The sequence below is a fragment of the Hylobates moloch genome, unplaced genomic scaffold (assembly GCF_009828535.3).
Source record: "Hylobates moloch isolate HMO894 unplaced genomic scaffold, HMol_V3 SCAFFOLD_9, whole genome shotgun sequence".
Taxonomy (NCBI): domain Eukaryota; kingdom Metazoa; phylum Chordata; class Mammalia; order Primates; family Hylobatidae; genus Hylobates; species Hylobates moloch.
The window spans coordinates 74,324,038-74,341,507 of NW_026652284.1; the positions used below are offsets into that span (position 1 = coordinate 74,324,038).

A 17,470-nucleotide genomic window follows, 5' to 3' on the forward strand; every position below is an offset into this window, starting at 1 on the left:
GGGGTTTCACCATGTTGGCCAGGCTGATCTTGAACTCCTGACCTCAGGTGATCCACCCGCCTCAGCCTCCCCAAATGCTGGGATTACAGGCATGAGCTGCCATGCCCGGCAAAGAAAATGCATTCTTAACTCACAAAGTAATTTTGCCGGACTTCTAGCCCATCTCCTCCTTTCTAAGTTTATCTTCTTTTGGGAGCTCTTCTTCCCTTTCACTCCTTTTCCACATCTTTTCCTGTTCCATCAACTCCTCTAGAAGGCAGGGCATAAGAACGGGATGTGCAGGACATATGTCCAGGTACCACCATGGCTGGTTAAGTGAGGTCAGTGCTTTCTGTGGAGCTGCTGCTTAACAGCCAACTATCATTATCAGCTTTGCATTCATGTCAGCAAGCAGTCTTTCAGTTAGTCACACCAGTGAAAACTACATTAGCCACACACAAACAAGGCTGCACTTTTCCAACAAGGACAAGCTGGTTCACCCATCAGAAAATGAGAATCAAGTCTTGGTTCCAGGGTTCAAAATTGCGTGCTCGTATCAGGGCAACAAATCTCTCTTCCTGCCAATAAACATGGCTATTGGGGCTATAAAGATTTCAAAGTGCATGTGCACACTGTGAATCATCAAGCCGCATTCCCTAGAAGTGGGAAAGATGGTGTGGTGGAAACTTGTGAAAGGACAAGAGGGCGGCTTTATGCAGGAGTTGGAGGGAATAGCATTTTCCATCTTGCACAAGGAGGCGAAAGGAAGAGAATGGAACTGCCATCTTAAAGTCATTTTTAGCATCTTTTATGTGGCAGTAATGGGACTAGATCACCACATGATATCATTTCTTCTGACCAGTGCTATCAAGAAAGTATCTCCAGAGAAGTCCCACAGTAGAAGCAAAGCATTCAGAGATAGAGCTACCTCCAGACCGGACCCAGCGCCATTGGACCACCAAGCCCCAACTCTTAACCACATTGTTACTGCCTTCCAGGTCAAAGGACATGGCAATTGCCAGGTTCACCTACCTGGTAGCTCTATCAAGAGCTCAGTGCAGTGACTATGTAGTATTTGTACCAAACTCATCTTCTTTCTGGAAGGCCCAGGCATAACTCCAAAACAGATGACTTTGCCTTGGTTTCCTCCGATTCCCTGTTCAGTACCGTTTCCGAAACCCTGGATCACTTATTTATTCTCTCTTTGGTGCTCTTGAAGTACATCAATGCTGTATTTGTCTTTCTAACCCTCTGATAAATCTATCTCTTGGAAGAGAACAGAAGATCTACTCGCAGTCTGGAGTAAATTAGTGCCTCTGTTGAATAAAGCCCTATGCAGAAGGCAAGATTCTTCAAGCAAACTTCCTGTCTTCATAGAAGAGGCCTTGGGAGGAGGTAGGAGAGAGAAGTGGCTCCTTCCCAATACCCCTGAAATTCCACTCCCTGACTTCACCCAGAGACAGCTGTGCTTGTGGCTCTCACCTGGGCAAGGCACTGCTGCCAGCAGTGGTTGGGCAGTATTTTCACTCTAGATAGAAATCCCACTGGGCTGAGAGTAGAGAGAAGGAAACCTTATTTTCACCTTTCATCCAGGAATAAAAATGCATGTTCCCTTCTCAGACAAGAAGCAAATGAGGCCTAATAATTTGATATTATTATTAAATAATTTAGCAGTGTGCTCAGTGCTGAATCTGCAAAGATGATAAAAACACAGTCCATTTTTCATGGAGGTCAGGGTCCATATGGACATAGACACTGAATACTTAAAATGCTGTAGTAATTATAGTAGCTAATGTTTATTGTGTGTTTAACTGCCAGTCACTGATCCAAGAGCTTTGTAAATGCAGTATCTCATTGAATTGCCACAAAATCCCATAAGACAAGTACTATTATTAGATCCATTTCACAGGGCAGAAAACTGAGGTTCAAAGCTTAGGTAACTCACCAAATTCTTATCACTGGTAGTGGAAGTGGAAGCACCAAATTTGAATCCATGTCTGACTTTGTCACTACCCTGGGATAACATAGGTGACAAAGGGCATTTGAGGGGGTAGCATGAGGAGAGAGGTCAAGTGGGGATGTTTGATCCAGCCCTTCAACAATCCTGGGGACAGGCTTTGAGCCTGCAGGCTGTGAGGACTCAGGCTTCTCATAAAGCTTGAACTGCAGATTTCCCCTGGGAGGAAGGCTCTGATAGTTTTCAAGTTTCATTCAATTTCACGCTGTCACTATGTGAGCTCTAGGGTATTTTTTGGGACTTGAAATTTGATGTATTATTTATGGATCCCAGAAGAAAGAAGGTAAGATTTGAGGTATGAGGATCTAGAAGCTTCTTTCTTTAAAAAAAAAAAAAAAAAAGAACAAATGCTTCCTCTAAATCTTATAATCTCATTTCATAATACAGCAATTTTGGGGGCAACCTTTATGAACCTCAGAAGTCACATAGATTTTTAAAAAAGGCATCTACTGTTTACCCCAAGGTCAAGGGTGAGGACTCCCCAGTTTCTATCCAGCTCCAAGCTCTAGAAGCCTGTCAGTCAATAGGGTTAACCCAACAAATGGTTAAAGACAACCAGAAAATTCCAAACCGTTGATGAGAAGAAAAGTATAGAGCAGAGCAGGGCTGAAAATAGAGAAAATGCTTTTCTTGATGTTTTGGTGGTAAGTTTCACATGCAAAGTTTAAAAAAGAAAGTCAAGATTAAGGGACATAGACTAATTCATGTATCAGTGCAATGTCATTCCAGATTCCCTGAGCTATACATAGATAGATTTGTTTTCAACATTACCCATAACTGGTGTTGGCTTTTAAGAGCTGGAAAGAAAATACATTCCCTAGTTGAGGGCAGACGTGTGATTTGTAGCCATTTCATTGAAAATATCGCAATGGAACAAGCTATGTTTCCATTCTATACAACAACTTAATTTTGATAGGTCATCTTTTTTTAAGTAATAATAGCCATTCTTTCCCTGGTGTGGGGTAGAAAGATAGCAGAAAATATTCTAGTAAACAAATAGAGAAGAACAGCCTCTTCTCTTACCAAATAAAGCATAAGAAGACACAGGGAGTGAAGATGGGCCTGAAGTATCATAGTTTTCTTTATTCAAATTCCTGTGAAGGAAACAAAGATAAAAATGGTTAGTTACCAGTCTGTTAAAATCACGTCTTTCCAATCAGTAAGAATCAATGGATGATATCCAGTTATAAACCTAGTAAAATGGTATCCCGAAAGGCCAGCCTCTCCTCTATATGGAGCAGCCCAGTCTTCCAGAAGCTTCATGCACATCATCCATAGCAATATGCAAGCCAACATCTCAAAACATGCTCACGGTAATTCCATTTATCTAACTGCTTTGCTTTGTTATGATCTTCTTCATTTCAGCATCTTAAATGATAGGCAATGAGTGTTTGTTTTGGGGTTTTTTGAAACACAGTCTCATTTTGTCATCCAGGCTGGAGTGCAGTGGTGCAATCTCATCTCACTGCAACCTCCACCTCCTGGGTTCAAGCAATTCTCCCATCTTAGCCCCCAAGTAGCTGGGATTACAAATGTCTGTCACCATGCCTGGCTAATTTTTTTTATTTTTAGTAGAGACAGGACTTCACCATGGTGACCAGGCTAGTTTCGAACTCCTGACTTCAGGTGATCTGCCTGAGTCGGCCTCCCAAAGTGCTGGGATTACAGGTGTGAGCCACTGTGCCCAGCAAACAATGAGTGTTCCTTTCACTCCTATTATACAGATGGAGAAGATGTATTTTGGCAAATGCCAGGATAACTAAACATTTTTATTCAAAGCCACAAACATAGATTCCGCAAGTGGAAAGAACTCAAGAATGCTCACAATTCTTCATTCAAAGATGTCACCAGCTGCCTCTTTTGTCTTCTAGATATTGTCATTACCTACACAATAAACCTAAGAAACAATTTACTTCTTACTATTCCAAAAGAGATCAAACAAAAATCTAAACTCTGTCCTTATTTTCCCCTGTCCAATATTATTTTTCCCTTCCTCCTTAAGGCTTCCCATTTCACAGAGATTATAACTTTCACTATGAGACATGTCATAACTAATTGATTTTAAGATGTGAGATAAATTTTCCACATGGCCTGGAAAACAGTATTGTTACGTGCCATAAGTTTGGTCTGCCCCCTCCCCAAAAGACAGTCAAGGAAATTTTTTTTTTTTTTTTTTTTTTTGGAGACAGAGTCTTGCTCTGTCGCCCAGGCTGGAGTGCAGTGGCACGATCTCAGCTTATTGCAAGCTCCGCCTCCCAGGTTCACACCATTCTCCTTCCTCAGCCTCCCGAGTAGCTGGGACTGCAGGCGCCAGCCACCACGCCCGGCGAATTTTTTGTATTTTTAGTAGAGATGGGGTTTCGCCGTGTTAGCCACGATGGTCTCAATCTCCTGACCTCGTGATCTGCCCGCCTCAGCCTCCCAAAGTGTTGGTATTACAGGCGTGAGCCACCACGCCTGGCCGAGTCAAGAAAATTTTTTCAGTGTATTTATTTCACTAAAATTCCTATCACTTTATTATCTCTAAAGATTAGGAATAATCTTGGTTTACTTCATCATCTTATTCTTTAAAGTTTTTCTACATTGAACACATATCACTAATATCACCAGCATGGAAAAAATTTCACTAACATTTTAACCACTCTAAAAATTTAGATCCTGAAAATTTTACATGCCCTACATTTGCATAACTTATATTTGAACTTTAAAGGGTAAAAATGCTATTTCATTTTAGCCTCACCAATGTTCTGAGAGATAAAGAAACAATCCTTTATTAAGCATCACCCAGGATGTAGATTTGTGGAGAGGTCTTTAAAAACAGTAACAGGCTGGAAACAGTGGTTCACACCTAGAAGCCCAGCACTTTGGGAGGCCGGGGCAGGTGGATCGCTTGAGCTCACGAGTTTGAGACCAGCCTGGCCAACATGGCGAGAACAGCCTGGCCCCATCTCTACTAAAAACACAAAAATTAGCCGGGTGTGGTGACTCATTGCCTGTAGTCCCAGCTACTTGTGATACAGGAGCTGGAAAGAAATTATTTAGGCAGATAGTAAGGGTAAGAGAGTCCTCGGTAAGGTTTCCTTTTAACAAAAAGCAGCCTGTAGAATCGAGCTGCAGACATAGATAAGCAAGCTGGAAGTTTGCACAGGTGAATGCCAGCAGCTCAGCCAATAGGAAAAGGCTACCTGGGGGCCAGGCATGTTCAACATGGCGGCTCCATCTTCCCTTTTCTTTGTAACCACGTGTACAGTAAGGGACAGACAATATGGTGCTAGCCAGGTAGAGAACCCATCTGCATCATAAAAGATTAGGCCAGCTTCTTCACGCACTATGCAAACATCACACCTGGTCCAACCAATCTCTCCAGCCCTGTGTAAATCAGATACCGCCTCCTCAAGCTCAGATATAAAACCCCGTGCCATTTCACCACGAAACCAGAAGACCCACTAGGGCACCCCCCTCTCTCTGCAGGAGACGGAGCTAATCTCCTTTCTCTTTCTTTCGCCTATTAAACCTCTGCTCTTAAACTCACTTCTTGTTTGTCCGAGTTTTCTATTTCCCTGCCCTGAGTTGATGACCTCAGTTATTTACCCCAGACAATGATGCCACTTCACTTGGGAGGCTGAGGTGGGAGGATCACTTGAGCCCAGGAGGCAGAGGTTGCAGCCAGCCGTGATTGTGCCACTGCACTGCAGCCTGGGTGACAGAGCGAGACCCTGTCTAAAAAATAAAAATAAATAATAAATAAAAATTAAAAATAAGAACAGTAACGGAGTGGTATAGCAGGTAGGCTTGGAGTCAGAAAGCTGGCCTAGCAACACAGCACTGCTCTCTATAGCTATGTGGCTATGGATATACTACTTCATCTTTCGGTGCCTTAGTCTCCTCACATGGAAAACACATAGCCATTGCTCAAATAATAAGTTTGTCCTCTTGGCCAGGCACAGTGGCTCAGGCCTGTAATCCCAGCATTTTGGGAGGCTGAGGCAGGCAGATCACGAAGTCAGCAGTTCCAGACAAGCCTGGCCAACATAGTGAAACCCCGTCTCTACTAAAAATACAAAAATTAGCCAGACGTGGTGGTGGGCGCCTGTAGTCCCAGCTACTTGGGAGGCTGAGGCAGGAGAATTGCTTGAACCCGGAAGACAGAGGTTGCAGTGAGCTGAGACTGGGCCATTGTACTCCAGCCTGGGTGACGAAACAAGACTCTGTCTTAAAAAAAAAAAAAAAAAAAAAGTTTGTGCTCCTATGATTTTCTCAGATATAATGATCTGGGAATTGTTCTTCTCATTTTGTGAGAAAATTGAGGTTAAAAGTCAAGCAATTTGCCTAAAGACATACAGCTAGGAAGTGACATTACCTTGCCTCCAACCAGATTATCAATTCCAGAGTTTAAACTCTGGAATTTCAACTCTTGCTACTGTGCTTTATATAGTTTGATAGCTACCTAGATGTAGATGTGTGATATAGAGCATGGACAGAGATAGAGCTGTAGAGATATACAAATATCATATATGTATATATATATTTATACATGCTATATAAATTAAACAACTTGCCCTGAAATTCCACAACTATTTTAAGGAAAAGCTAGGATTAAAACCCTTCAGGACTCCTAGATTCATAAATTCCTTGAATGTTTAAAAATTAGCTTTTGCAACATAATTAATTTGGTTGACATATCTAAACATCATTTTAGAATTAACTCATAGTTAAATGAGACATTACTGCTTTAGACTACTTATTTGGTTTGAAAACACATAGAAACAAGTAACAGCCTTAGGTTCTAGCATATTGCAAGATGATATTATCAATCATAAATGAATAAATTGACATTAAGCCTAACAAACTAGTTTTCTGTAATATTAGCAAAATGCACATGGTCAGCTATCAACCTGTATTTGCTTAATACAAGTAAAAATATAGGCAATAATGACACACTGGGAGATCTTTCTCCTTAAACTCCTCAGCATTCAAGATCTTTCAAATGCTGCTCCCAACTCTTCCAGCCTTATCTGCCACTCCCTTCCCACACCCAGTCATGCCTCCACCCAGATGGACTTTGTACCCTGAGATCTCCGGCAGCCAAGCTCTCACCCCTGCTGCTCTCCCCGCCTGGCACAAGGCCTGGCCCGGAGAAAATGGACAATGGATATTTGCTTAATGAGGTTGGATGGAGATGTTTCCTCATTTCTGCTTCTCATATCTTACCATCTAAGTTCAACTTAATTATTTAAATAGCAATGAACTACACCACTTCTAGTATGTCCCAGATACCGTGCTAAGAACTGGGGTACCAAAAAAAGGGGTACAGGGTCTACCTTCATGGAGCTAGGACCTAAACCCTACTTCCTTCATGAAATCTTCCTTGATTTCCATCCAGTCTCTTCCTCTCAAAGCCAGTTCTGATATATATATATCTTTTTGTGTCATTTATCTGTTAGCATTACTGCCACTATTAAATAAAATCCTTAAGGGCAGAGGCCTTATTTTTAAATTGTTATGTTTAACTTCTCAGGGCTCTTCATACTATCCCTTGCATATATCAAGCCCTCATCAGATGTTGGGTAAATTCTAAAACATTTATGATTACCTAACATGGATATCTTATTAATTTGTTCTCACTTGTAAGAGCTTTCAATAAACATGATATATTAAAGGAAACTCATTCAACATGCAAAGCTTTATTTTGTAATACATTTTTATTGTTGATGAAAAGAGTTGTTTCCCCCTTTGAATACACTAACAGATTTCTGCTCAGTAAATAACCCAGAACTGGTCGAACCAGATCATCTCTTTTTGAACTGATTTTTTTTTTTTTTTTTTAACACTTTAGGCTTCCAGAAAAACACAAGTTGAATGATAGAAAAGCAAATAAAAATAAAAGGAATGCCTTATTTTGGTCAGATGCTCAGAGAGATCACTGTCTGGGATGTTTGAATGGAACCTAGGAAGTTCAAGGAGAAGTGTACTTATCCTTTACTTTGTCATTTACATTTAGGCCTGCCCCTCACCAAGGGTTTCCAGTGGGAAGCAGAAGTCACTGCTTTCCATTGCCACACGTAGGGTGCCATGATTTATTTGAAGACAAATCTACCACACCATGCGGTTGTTAGGAGCGCAGACCCAGGAGTTAGACTGGCTAGCTTGGGTCTTAACTCCTCCATCGGCTGACTCGTGGCCCTGTCTACTCATCGATAAAGCAGGGATAATAATAATAATACCTACCTTCGAGAGTTAAGAGATTCAGCGAGTTAATATTTGGAACGCTGTTGGTCAAAAATTCATTTTGCCACCCACGTTTGCTTAGTCAAAACTGTAAACATTGTCCAACAGGACATTTCTCTTCACAATTCCCAACTTTTGGTGGCCTGCTAATGAAAATATTCTAAAAACAGCCTACGCAGGAACATCCTCACGGCCAAATGAGGCAGCAAGGCAAAGCCTTTACCCGAATGATTCAAGGCAAACTACACTAACGCTAGGATTATGTCAAAGAGGACTTTGGTCTCTCAAACAGGTCCCACCTACACTTCCTCCTTCCATGGACACAATACCATTCATGAATGGGGTACCCTGGGTGGCGATGGTGCTGATGGGAAGCCATCCTTCATCACTGAAATTGCCCGAAACCACCAAGCCAGACACATAGGTTTCCTCACAAACACTACTTGGAAAAGAATTGAAATAGATTTCCAGAGGATGCTGTGGCATTTTATCTGAACTATCTGTAATAGTTGGTCCAACCATCTGCGTGGAATTTTTGCCATTTGTCAGGATTTCCCTCAGATACAAGGGCTAAATTCAGACAGTTTCTATGGCAATTATTTGAGAGACCAAGCACACCCTTTGCAACATAGATCAGAGGGTTATTATTATTATTATTATTATTTTTTTTTTTTTAACAAAAAAAGGAGTTTTGAAAAGAAGGCCTTGGTTCCCAAACTGTGGCTGCCCCTCACCCAGTGGGCACCACCACCACCGCCACTTGCTCAACAGTAGACCAGGGCATCTGCTTGCAGATGGGAACCAGGGCTGCTGGGCTTGCTCTGCAGAACAGTGCCTCATTTAATCCACCACACAATAGAAGACATGGGAATCCCGCCGCAGCCTGAATCTGCTTCCAGCCCGGATAACAACAAAGGCAGCAAACATTGACTGAAAACAATTTGCTGAATGCACCAATAAGACTTGGTGGTGAATAATTATCTTGCTGATTTCTCAGAACAACTCTATGGAGCAGATGCTATTATAATCTTCCTCTTAAAGATGGAAAATCAAATGGTGAAAACCATAGAAATTAAGAGATTTGCCCAAGGTCACAAGGTCACACTGCCAGGCTAATTTTCACTCCCTCTGAAACACAAATATCCTGATGATGAGACACCAAGTATCATTTAATCCATTACAGATCTTTCCAAAATGTTGAAAAGGTTTTTTCCCCCTACTTTGTAGCTGCTCTTTTTTTCGGACACTGACATGACCCGCCCCGACCTGCCTGGAGGGAAAGGCTGCCTTGGTCTGGGAAGTTTTGTTTCTACTGCAAATCTATTTCTGTGTCTCACTATTTCTCCTCATTTCTGTGCTTCACCTTAGGAATCTTCCCTTTTTAAAATCAATGCAAATGCTGTGGGTAGAATTGTGTTTCCCTCCCCCTCAAAAAGCATATGTTGGAGTCCTAACTTCCAAGCACCTCAGAATGTGACTTTATTTGGAGTCTTTACAGAGGTAATGAAGTTAAAATGAGGTTGTTAGAGTGGGCTCTAATCCACAATGACTGATGTCTTTCTAAGAAGAGATTTGGAGACAGGCTCATCCACAAAGAAAGAACACCGTATGAATGTACAGACAGCCATCTACAAGCCAAGGAGAGAGGTGCGGAGAAGATCCTTCCTTCACAGCCCTCAGGAGGAACCAACCCTACTGCCATCTTGATTTTGGACTTCTGGTCACCAGAACTGAGACAATAAATATCTGCTGTTTAAGCCTCCCGTTCTGTGGTATTTTGTTAAGGCAGCCCTAGCAAATGAAGACCCCATGGAACTTTCATTTAGCCTGTGCTGCCGTCCCAGGACAGAGGTGGCCTCACAGGGGGCTCTGCTCAGTCATTAGACACCCAGGGCCCCCCCACCCAAGTCTTCATTGATTCTCCCACCGGGCTCCAAGCTCCCAAGAGGATTAACGGCATTCATGTATTTTTTTTCAGTTACACGATTAGGTTCTTCTGAAGAAATTTAGAACACCAATTTGTGAGGATAAATTCCATTCATCAGGGCACACACAGATTGCAGGTAGCCCTGGAGCTGAGGAATAGCTTGGAGTCCTGGTAAAATTTGCCAGTCCATGGCTTTCTGATCAGCCTTGCGCTGCTTTGTAGTCTTATATTTCTCTTTTCTGTGTCGAAGATCTCACCCTCCTACTGACTAGGCTTCCGCAACTGCTTCTTAAAGTAGGCATCAGTAAGATGTTTTGGGGTTCTCACATTGCTGATATCGACTTTTTTTTTTTTTTTTTTTTTTTTTGAGACAGTCTTGCTCTGACGCCCAGGCTGGAGTGCAATGACGCTATCTCAGCTCACTGAAATCTCCACCTCCCAGGTTCAAGCGATTCTCATGCCTCAGCCTCTCAGGTAGCTGGGATTACAGGTGTGCGCCACCATACCCGGCTAATTTTTGTATTTTTAATGGAGACAGGGGTTTCGCCATGTTGGCCAGGCTGGTCTCGAACTCCTGGCCTCAGGTGATCCACCCAACTTGGCCTCCCAAAGTGCTGGGATTATAGGTTTGAGCCACCGCGCCCAGTCCTGATATCAACTTTTATGGAGGTGGTGATGACAAATTTCTGGTGTGTCCTTCATAGAGGAACTCCATGGAAGACCAGAGGTCCAGCCACAAGTAACAAGCTACTGCCCAGCTGCTCCAGGAAAACCACCCTCCTGCCTTGGTGGCACCCAGGGAGGATGAGCAGAATGGTCTCGAGGGCCGGGCTGGCTTGAAGTTTTCTCACATGCTGACTGCAGAGTTTCTTGTCATGGCTGGACAGCTTTTGAGGCACATCTCTAGTAGGAAAATACCAAGGCATTCTGTGAAGTTTAACCACCCAGGCATCACCATTCTTGTCACCTCAACTGGGTTTGTAACAGTTGCAAGATTCTTCTTTTCAATCTTGGGTTTAGCAGCTAAGTACTTCCTCTCGTACATGGCCTTTCTGGAATACATAGCAGTTCGGGAATGTCTGCCAATTCTTCCAGTGAGGACCGGATTTGGGCTGCTGCAAGGCTTCCCCTTCTTGGGCTTTTTAGCTCTGAGGTTCCCCTTTTTCACCTTGCCACTGGTAAAGCCTTGTTAGCTTCAGTTTTCTTCTCCTTAGTATCCGGCTTCTCAACTTTTTCACCCACCATCTTGCAAGATGGGAAGGTGATGTTTAGACACTCTTGTCGTTTACCCATTTATTTGAGTAAGGACAGGGAGTTTCTATGTCCCAGATCTCCAAATTTACAAGTCAACACATAAGCATTGATTTTTGTCCCCCCGCCCCACTCCCGCCGTGAAAAAAGCTAAGTGATAGACAAATCTTAGAGTCAGTCATCTCTTATTTATTTTTTTTAAAAAAAGCATGAAGGGCTTTGAATTAAAATAATTCACCTAGCGCTAAGGCTGAGCCATGAAGCTTCAAAGAACAAAGAAGTTGCAGAAGGAGAGAGCTACAGAATTTGTTTTCAAATATCTTAAGGTAGTGTGGGCAAGAAGGGATGTGACTGGAATTCATAACACCACCAGGACCAAACAGTGCCAAATATCCTGTGAGCCATTTATTTTTCCTCCTCACTGTATATTGCTAAGAGCGGCATAAATTATAAGGCAAGTCCAGATAGATATAAAAACTAGATGAAAATCTCGCTCAAACCATTATTCATCGATTAATGTTCAGATCTGTCAGGCCCATCTTTTTGGTCTGGCTCACAGATCTCTCAAGGTTTAGAGAACCTCGAGTGGTGCAAGAGCTCTTGCATCACTCAAGGTTTAGAGAACTGCAGAAGCATCTGACCAATTTGCACTTTTGACAAATTAAGGACCCAATTAAAGTGGCCATTAATAAGCTAGAAACAAGAAGACAGGTATAAATCTGGGCTCCTGCCTCACACTTCAAACAGATTACTCCACATGGGGAGGGAATGGGCAGCTGGATGATTTGTTTTTAGAGCAGAAAGCAAGACAGGGAAGAAGGAAGGAAAGGAAAGGGGGAGGGATGAACATACATGCATAAACATAAGCCCAGCTTTCTGTCACTAAACTCTGTAATATAGATATGCCAATCTTTCAGTATATGACAATCCAGATTTACACACATGCAAAATTGGAGGTGATGATTTGTTCTACCAATAGGTTCATGATAGGGAAGATGGGCTCACGGGAGGCTAAATGGTCCCCTGGAGAACTTAAAATGGTTTAGATTCATATTATGAATTATAATACACATTACTAGCATAATTATTCTTTTTCAAAAAAATGTTTGTCTTTTTCTTTTTTAAAAAATTTAAGTTCCGGGATACATGTACAGAACATGCAGGTTTGTTACATAGGTATACACGTGCCATGGTGGTTTGCAGCACCCATCAACCCGACATTTAGGTTTTAGCCCCGCATGCATTAGGGATTTGTCCTAATACTCTCCCTCCCCTTGCCTCCCACCCCAGGACAGGCCCCGATATGTGATGTTCCCCTGTGTCACATGTTCTCATTGTTAACTCCCCCTTATGAGTGAGAACATGCAGTGTTTGGTTTTCTGTTCCTGTGTTAGTTTTCCGTTCTTGTGTTAGTTTGCTGAGAATGATGGTTCTCAGCTTCATCCATGTCCCTGCAAAGGACATGAAATCATTCTTTTTTATGGCTGCATAGTATTCCATGGTATATATGTGCCACATTTTCTTAATCCAGTCTATCATTGATGGGTATTTGGGTGGGCTCCAAGTCTTTGCTATTGTAAATAGTGCTGCAATAAACATACGTGTACATGTGTCTTTATAGTAGAATGATTTATAATCCTTTGGGTATACACCCAGTAATGGAATTACTAGCATAATTATTCTTATTAAAGAAAAGAATAACAAGTTCCAAGAAATATTTGAGAGAGATATCATGCTTGTTCTTGGTTGGCTTTTGTTCCCCCACTGCTCCCCAAGACAGAGCAAGGGAAGGGTCAGCTGGGGAGAAGAGGCCTCTCCTCCAAGTCTCCAAAAACATCCCAGCATTGAATGGAAGAGGGGCCAGAGTAGTCACAGGAAAGGGAGCCATTGACCTAGGGACAACAGTGACTGTCCCACCAGGGCACTTGCCTGATGTCGTAACCCATTTATACCTGAGGTTGCAGTTTTTTGAATTTTTGCAATCAGACCTTGACGATGACCTTGTGCAGTAGGATATAAATAACTCCCACATGCTTAGTGTTCCAATAATGGAACACTAGGCATAAATGGGTTTTAAGCAGGTAGCCAGGAAGAATTTTGGCATTGACTTCCCTCATGTGTGCAGCTACATACCCACAAAAACCCTAGAAGGTGGCAGGGGGAGACCCTTTCTCCCCCATATCTAGCAGAACAATATCACAAGCATCTTCCCTGGACTAAACAGGAGGACTGGAATCACTATTTCTCATAAAAGGTGGCTTGACTTTTTTTTTGACAAAGTGTTTCTTTATGTATTACACAACATTTCTTTATGTAATATAAAGTTTATGGATGAGCATTTTGTCAAGATAATAAAGCAACACATCCTGGCCTTAGAAATTCAGTAGGAAGTAAATCTAAATTAGGTTCCATCCCATAGGATTTAGACAGTGAGGGATCGAAAGAAAGAAAGAAAGAAAAGAGAAGAGAAGAGGAAAGAAGAGAAAAGAAAGAAAAATACTTACTCTAATACCAGTTCATTTGCAAGGTGACCCAAGGCAGGAATTTTAATGCCAAGAATGTGCAGTCATGCTTAAGTATGGCAGGTTCACTTTCCGATTTCTGTAATTAAATCATAACTGACAACTGGGATGGGTAGGAGAGGAAGGGAAAATAAATTTAATTCTGCTTAATAAAAATGCCAGACCACAATGAAATCTCATTCTTGAATTGTTTTTTTAAAAATCATTGGAACTGTTTTAAAAAATAGCAAATGCTCAACAAATGCAAGCTAAGTTAAACACTTTGGACAACTCACTTGAACAACACAATCATATAATGTGGGTCCTGTTGTTATCCCACAGAGCAGGAAACTGAGCTTAGAGCGCTTGAGGAAGTGGTGTGAATGCAGGGGCCAAGCACCAAGCCACTCTGCTAGATGGCCTCTCGGTGAGGAAGAGAGCTTATCTTTAGCTTAGATGTTAAGGGAATAAATCTACCATTTCCATTCTCTTTGTCCCGCACTTAAGAACAAGTCCTAATATTTTTAAGTAATAAGTATATGGTCAAAAATGAATAACTCAGAAATATTATGAATGAAAGAATTCCATGTCAGTCTTGCAGAATATTTGAAGAGAAATTTTCTTTGTACCACATACACAACAATCAAGTACAGCTTAGCTTGTTACGTATTGCTTAAGTGAAAAAAAAACAAAATTCAACTTTAGTGTAGTTAATACCTCAGCCACTAACGGAATATCTGCTTTTATTAAGTTAATATTTCTTGTACCTAAGTAAACATTCTTGTACGTAAGTAAACATTCCTTCTTCTTCCTGTCTGTTCTCACAAGTAACAAATAAGTAGATAGATATTCCCTTAAAATTCAGCATGTCTTTCTTTGGATAATCAACGAGCAGTTACAGAACAACTAGCCCCATTCTAAATCTGACACCAGGGATTTCTGAATCAATGCGATTTTATGTCAAATCTATACATCTCTACCCATGTGAACCAGCTTCTGTTCAAGCACTGTTTGTCAGCCTCCAGAGCAAGGAGCATGACAATGCCCAGCTTTCCTCCTCAGAGTTGTTGCTGTTAATGTGGAAGAAAAATGAGGGACACATCCTTCTAGACATTTTTTTTGACAATGGAACAAGAAGTAGAGTTTCAGCCAGGATATATTTTGCACATCATCCAGCTTTTTTTTTTTTGAGACAGGTTCTCACTCTGTCACCCAGGCTGGAGTGCAGTGGCACAATCATGGCTCACTGCAGTCTCAAACTCCTGGGCTTAAGGAATCCTCTCACCTCAGCCTCCCAAGTCGCTAGGACTACAGGTTAAGTGCCATCATGCCTGGCTAATTTTTAATTTTCTTGTACAGGCAAGGTCTCCCTATGTTCAGACCCCCCAGGCTGGTCTTGAACTCCAGCACAAGTGATTCTCCCTCCTCAGCTTCTCAAAGTACTGGAATTACAGGAATGACCCACCACACCCAGCCATATTTTGCCTTTTGTATGAGAAAGGAGGAGGTACCGGAAATGTAACCTTCACCTTGAACAGTGATGACTTTTTTCAGGAGTCATCTGGGTGAGTTTCAAAGGATGCCACACCTGCACCTCACCCAAAGACTTATATGGGAACCATGAGATTATTATTCTCATATTTTTGAATCCCACTTCCTGAACATAGAATTAGCTCCTCTCTTGCATAACGGTAGATGCTATTTTTATGGCATTACTGATTTTTTTTCTTATTTTTCTAAAGAATGAAACAGCAATTTCTCAATTCGTCCTGAGTCACCTACTTGAACTTTCTCGTGGAACAGAGAGCTAACATTCACTGGATGCGTACCATGCACCAAGCAACATAGAAAGCTCTTTACCTACTTATCTAATTTACTTCTCACAACTACCTGGTTAGGCAAGTCTCCAGTGGCAGCTCTCTGTTCTGTGCCCACAGGTTGGAAAATGATAAAGCTGGCCTAACCCATCTGGCCAACCCTGAAGACTCATATGGCCCTGTAACTCACTAGAAACCCTCTCTCAGTAAAGGACTCGCTTTGTTTCCTGGTGAGAGCTGAATAGCATCCATCTTCCTTTCCTCTAAACATGTGTTTTTCTTCTTCTTTCAAATAATGCCTCATTTGCTATTTAAGTTTTTGAAGAAAAATAAAGACAAGAAAACATTAGAGAAGGCACTGTCCTTACAATCTGCTGCTCGGCATCCCCTACCAGAGAGGGCATCTGTCCCCATAAAGTCACCTGTCATAAAGAAAAGACCAAGACAGAGGCAAAGATCAGACCATTGAAGATACCAATAAGCTGTGCGTGACTTAACATAAAAATAACCGCATATTAGCAGGCAGTACCTCCACCACCAAGGCCAAAAGCAGCCCGGGAAGCTGAGTAACACGCACATCAGCCTCTTCTCTCACTTGTGAAGGCAGATCTGTCTGTCTTCAATTCTTATTCTAGTACTTTTACAAAAAGGCTTTTCTTCTTCTCTGCATGTTTCCTCCCTTGCTGTGTCCTAGACAATTCTAAGAATCCCAAATTGAATCTCATTCTCTGAGAAGTAGATAGAATGACATGCTTTTTGAGAATGTGATTCCAACACCAATTTCTAGAATACAAGAGCCCTAGAGCATCTTAAGACCAGGGACTTTTATACGCTGATCACAAAGAATGGGTGTGATACTTGTTTAAACATCAGAGAACTCAATTTCCCCTTTAATTCCACTGCCAAGCTTGATTTCACTGCAGCCACTTCATCAAATGAATTTATAAAATATAGACCAATGAAAAGAAACTACAAAAAAAAAAAAAAAATTGTGCTCCACAAGCAAAACTTGTCACGCCAGCAACAAATTTCCCTTCTCCACATCTACATAGCCCGCCTCAAGGAACAAATTTGTCAAGCAACTTTTTAAATGCCCTCCCCCTCCATCTACTTTGTCCTTCTGGAATAAATATGTTACTGACACAGTTGAGACATGTCAGCCCTTACCTTTCTGTAAGTCACAAAATGGTGGTTAAAAGTCCTTTTCTTCCATTCAGTGGTTGAGACTCCTGCTACAACAGGAGTATCTCCCCCGGGAACACTCCCTCTTCCCTGCTTTGCCTCCCAGCCTCTCCCTTCAGCTTCAGTCAAACATTAACCATTAACATTGTTTATTGCTCTTCGAGAGCCACTGGGTATCATAAAAAGTGTCATTACATTTACTCCAGGAAAGACATGACTTTGTACCAAAAGAAGTTTAATTTACATCTAATCCATCTCAAAACAGGTTGCTACATTTTTCGATGTAGATGAGTCAATAAAAAGACAAGAAGTTAGAGTGGAAAAGTTTTTGTGTATCCAACTATCTCTAGAGTGTGAGGTTCATGACATCAAAGACTTTTGTTCATATTTTATACCCCCAACACTTAGCACAGGAGACTTGATCAGCAAATATTTATGTAGATTCCATCTCAAACACAAAAGACGGAGCAGGGGTGCCATGTCTAAGCAATGACACAGTTCATTGATAACCAGCCACATGAGACATCGTAAATGACTCAGAAGACACGAGGAAAGATACAATCTGGCT

The 17,470-nt window shown here is 41.7% G+C and overlaps 1 protein-coding gene and 1 pseudogene across 1 annotated transcript in view; both read right to left on the reverse strand.

Annotated features, from left to right (window-relative positions):
• The window catches only part of CDH17 (cadherin 17), a 76,399-nt gene extending 73,329 nt beyond the window's left edge, over positions 1–3,070 (reverse strand). The window contains exon 1 of the mRNA XM_058444517.1: positions 3,020–3,070. Coding sequence (XP_058300500.1) covers positions 3,020–3,070 — 51 coding nt within the window. The remainder of the gene's footprint in view (positions 1–3,019) is intronic.
• Positions 3,071–10,230: 7,160 nt separating this feature from the next.
• On the reverse strand, positions 10,231–11,396 carry LOC116813837 (large ribosomal subunit protein eL6-like; annotated as a pseudogene).
• Positions 11,397–17,470: the final 6,074 nt, after the last annotated feature.